The following is a 4198-nucleotide window of genomic DNA, read 5'->3' on the forward strand; positions in this document are numbered from 1 at the left end:
GAGTCAATATGTATAAATCAGTTAGAACAGTGCCTGGCACAACTTACAGAAACACTATGTCAGTAAGAGTTATTATTATTTTGCGATTCTTTTCATTTAAACAAGAACTTTTCTATTATAAAATCCCTTGATCATTAGGGATAGATTCCAAAGATAAGGAATTTCAAATAAAGTGGAAACATCAGGGGTGGACTGTGTTGTTAAAAGCCCATTAAAAATACCTGGCACAGTACTGAATGCATAAATAAATTCAAAATATTTAAAGTTCTTAAATGGTCAAAACAAAGGAAAATGAAAATTAAGATATAGAAAGTAATTAAAAATAGGTTCATAATAGAATAGGGATTTAATGATTTGTGTTTTTAAAAATTATGACACAAAACTAGTTTTAAAATTAGAAGAAGCTTGTGCTAGCTTCAGCAGCACATATAATAAAATTAGAAGAAGTTTTCCCACAGTTTTTAAAAATCTATAAATAATATACAGAAATAAAGTGAAAAGTATTTAGAAATAACATGTATTTCTAAAAAGAGAATCAAGAGTATTTGTTTTAAATGATAGAAAAATGCATCTTCCTCTTCTTCTGCGCTGCCGACAGAGGTGACAGCCATCTCCTAGTCGGCATCATGGCCACCCTCAGACCACTCGTGAAGCCCAAGATCATCAAAAAGAGGACCAAGAAGTTCATCCGGCACCAGTCAGACCGATATGTCAAAATTAAGTGGAACTGGCAGAAACCCAGAGGCACTGACAACAGGGTGCGCAGGAGATTCAAGGGCCAGATCCCGATGCGCAGCATCGGCTACGGGAGCATCAAGAAAACAAAGCACATGCTGCCCAGCGGCTTCCGCAAGTTCCTGGTCCACAACGTCAAGGAGCTTGAAGTGCTGCTGATGTGCAACAAATCTTATTGTGCTGAGATTGCTCACAACGTCTCCTCCAAGAACCGCAAAGCCATTGTGGAAAGAGCAGCCCAGCTGGCCATCAGAGTGACCAATCCCAATGCCAGGCTGCGCAGTGAAGGAAATGAATAGACATCTCGTGCACATCGTATTTGTGTTAATAAAACCATGAAACTCAAAAAAAAAAAAAAGAAAGAAAAAGAAAGAAAAAAGAAAAATGCATCTTCCAAACTAAAACTAAGCATTATTTATAAGCTTATGCAGGAAAAGCACTAGATTAAGGGAGACTTAGCATGAGAGACATTCTCCCTTATTTTCAGAAGATATAGAGAGAGCCTGGAAGAGAAACCAGATTTCAATCCCCCTAGACTAAATCAATACACAATTTCTGACAGCATCCAAAATATGGCACTGATTAAGAACTTGGCAAGATATTAAGGAAGGGAATGACTAGAACCCAAATCACTGCATCAGCTAGAGGGTGAAGAGGAGGGCTTTGATCACACAGAATCTAGTCAAAACCCAAGGCTTCCCACACTTACTAGATGCAGAATGTTGTCAGAGTGACTTACTTATCTACACCTCAGTGTTCTCATCTGTAATTTGGGTATAAAGACATACTTACTTCTAGGACTTTTTGCATAAGTTAGTTAATATCTGTAATGTACTGCACAATGCTTAGTTCATAATAAACCCTTAAAAATGTTTACTATTACTGTATTCATCACACTGATTTTCACTGTACTCTAAGTGATGCCTTCCTATATACCTGTAGGCATGTGCATCATTTGTGGAATTATTTAATATTTGGGTTTACTTGTATTTATACTGAGAAGAAGCCTCAGTTTTAGAAGTAACAAAACTTGAGAATCAGTTTTAGCTGCTTCACGTACAGGAAGTGAAACTTGAAGTGGGCAGTATTAACTTCCTTGGCTTCAGTTTCCTCATCTTACAGATAGAATAAGACTTACTTTGCTGGGTTGTAATAAATATTAAGTGATACAATTTGTGTAAAGCTCCAGAAACGAAATGATGTTTCATGAACAGCAACAATATTATGGGAACTAAAGAGAGAAGAGACGAGTGTTCCATTGATAGTTTACTTGTATATATTAAAATAGAAATTCAAGTGAAAGAAAGGTTATTTCAAATTGGTGCCAGTTCACCAGCAGACAAAAATTCCCTGGTGACATGACTCTAGGTTGCCATCTCCAATGACTGGGATACCCTGGTGTGCTAATTAGAAAATATTTTAACACTTGAAAAAAACAAGGCATTTGAGTATTTCAGCAGCATAGAAAAGAAGCCCTCCTTAGTATGATTTGCCATAATGATATATTTATCAGAAGCAGTTCACCTTATCTGCTGCAGAATGCTCTTTGATGTCATTAACCTACAGAAATAATTATAGGAAAGTGATGCAAGGCTATTCAAATAGTGAGGCGACAAAGGGTTTTCCTTCACTCCTGAAGGCTACATCAATTAACGCAGTAAACAACAGGCCTCTGGAATCCAGGAAGTAAGAAATCAGAGAGCACCTGACACAAAGGTCCTCAAAAATTCTTCTGATCTCTTACATTAATCACATTAATATGGATGCTTGGAAAGAGGACACTGAGTAATTGTTTTATAATGCAACTTTTCTGCAAAACTACAAAATCCACAGATCTAAAAATCTAAATGATATTATAAATAATGATCAGTGTGCTCCTTGTTGACTCTGGAGGAGATAGTTTGGGTTGAATAGGAAAAATACTGTACTTGGATTCAGGATACTCAAGTTCAAAACCCCAGTCTGGCACTTCCGGCCGAATGAACACTGCGGCTCACCAATCTGCCCAGGTATTTCCTCCCCCTAGAATAAGAACGCGATGACCTCAGCACTGGCTCAAAATAGAAGCTACAATCAGTTCAAATAATTATTAAATGAATCAAAGGCTACTCTTAATATAAAATAATAATAATTATAGTAGCTAACATTTACTGTTTATTTACGACATACCAGCTGCCGTACTAAATATTTTAATTAATTATCTCATTTTTTCCTTACTGTATTATCTAGCAATCCCACTCTTGGGCATATATTCAAAGGAATGAAAATCAGGAACTCAGAGAGATACGAGCACTTCCATGTTCACTGCAGTACTATTTCACAGTAACTATGATAATGGAAACAACCTAAATGCCCATTAATGGATCCATGGATAAACAAAATATGGCATTTACATACAACAGAAGAATATCCTGCCTTTAAAAAGAAGGAAGTCCTGCCACAACAACATGGATGAACCTGGAGGACATGATGCTAAGTGAGATAACACCAGTCATGAGAGACAAAGGCTGCATGATTCCACTTACATGAGGATCTAATACAGGCAGACTCACAGAAACAGAGAGTGGAATGGTGGTTGCCAGAAGCAAGGGAAAGAGAGGAGTGGGGAGTTGCTGTTTAATGCATATAACATTTCATAGATGCAAGACGAACAGGTTCTAGAGATGTGCTGTACCATAGTACCTGTAGTTAACAAACAATACTATACCGTGCACTTAAAATTTTGTTACAAGGGCAGATCTCATGCTAAGTGCTCTTAACACAACAAAAAGGAAAAATAAAAAAGAACTGTGAGGAAAGTTCTATTATTCTCTTCTCTTATTTGAAAAACAGGCATAGAGAGGTTAAGTAACCAGTCTAAGTTGCCACAGAAGTTAAGTGGCTAAACCTGGGTAAGACACAAGTTTTTCTTACATCAGAGCCTATGTGTCTCCAAATTATTGGTTTTCAAATTATTTCTTAACGGCAGAACCCTTTATGCAAGTGAAATGCGCGTAGAGAACCCACATACACAGACCAGATAAAAACTAAGAGACCTGGATTTGATCAGGGACTGAGAACTCTACCCCTCACGGTAGCCTTAGAAACACCTCAGACAAACCTTAGGACTCAACAAAACAGCATGAAAGTCATTGCTACAATGATCACATCTTTTTCACATTTATGATTGTGACAGTTTGCAACCTGCTAGAAAAATCTATGACAAGTAATAATTTGTCATGTTTCTAAGGTACCAATTTGAACCTTGCATTGCAAAACTGTCGGAAACAAGTCATTTGGCAGGTAAGTGAGCTTTTTAGAAACATGAGAATATGTTCAGGTTACACATGATTTATGGTACACACATGATCTGGGAGAAAGACAGGTGCCTGGGCAAACATATCCATGCTCATGAATCAGGAGATACCTGAAGAACTGAGACATACTATGGACGAAATGTTTAGAGTCTATAGTACCTGATTAC

General features: G+C 37.2%; 1 protein-coding gene across 1 annotated transcript; it reads left to right on the forward strand.

The window, feature by feature from the left end:
• Positions 1-617: 617 nt before the first annotated feature.
• Positions 618-1034, forward strand: LOC102544722 (large ribosomal subunit protein eL32-like). The gene has a single exon (XM_072938332.1). It carries the CDS (start codon positions 627-629, stop codon positions 1032-1034), a length of 408 nt encoding a protein of 135 aa, XP_072794433.1. The 5' UTR covers positions 618-626.
• Positions 1035-4198: the final 3164 nt, after the last annotated feature.

Source organism: Vicugna pacos, chromosome 15, assembly GCF_048564905.1.
Source record: "Vicugna pacos chromosome 15, VicPac4, whole genome shotgun sequence".
NCBI lineage: Eukaryota > Metazoa > Chordata > Mammalia > Artiodactyla > Camelidae > Vicugna > Vicugna pacos.

Coding starts and splice junctions, on each gene's coding strand:
- LOC102544722 (XM_072938332.1), top strand. CDS start 627: ATGGCCACCCTCAGACCACTCGTGAAGCCCAAGATCATCAAAAAGAGG.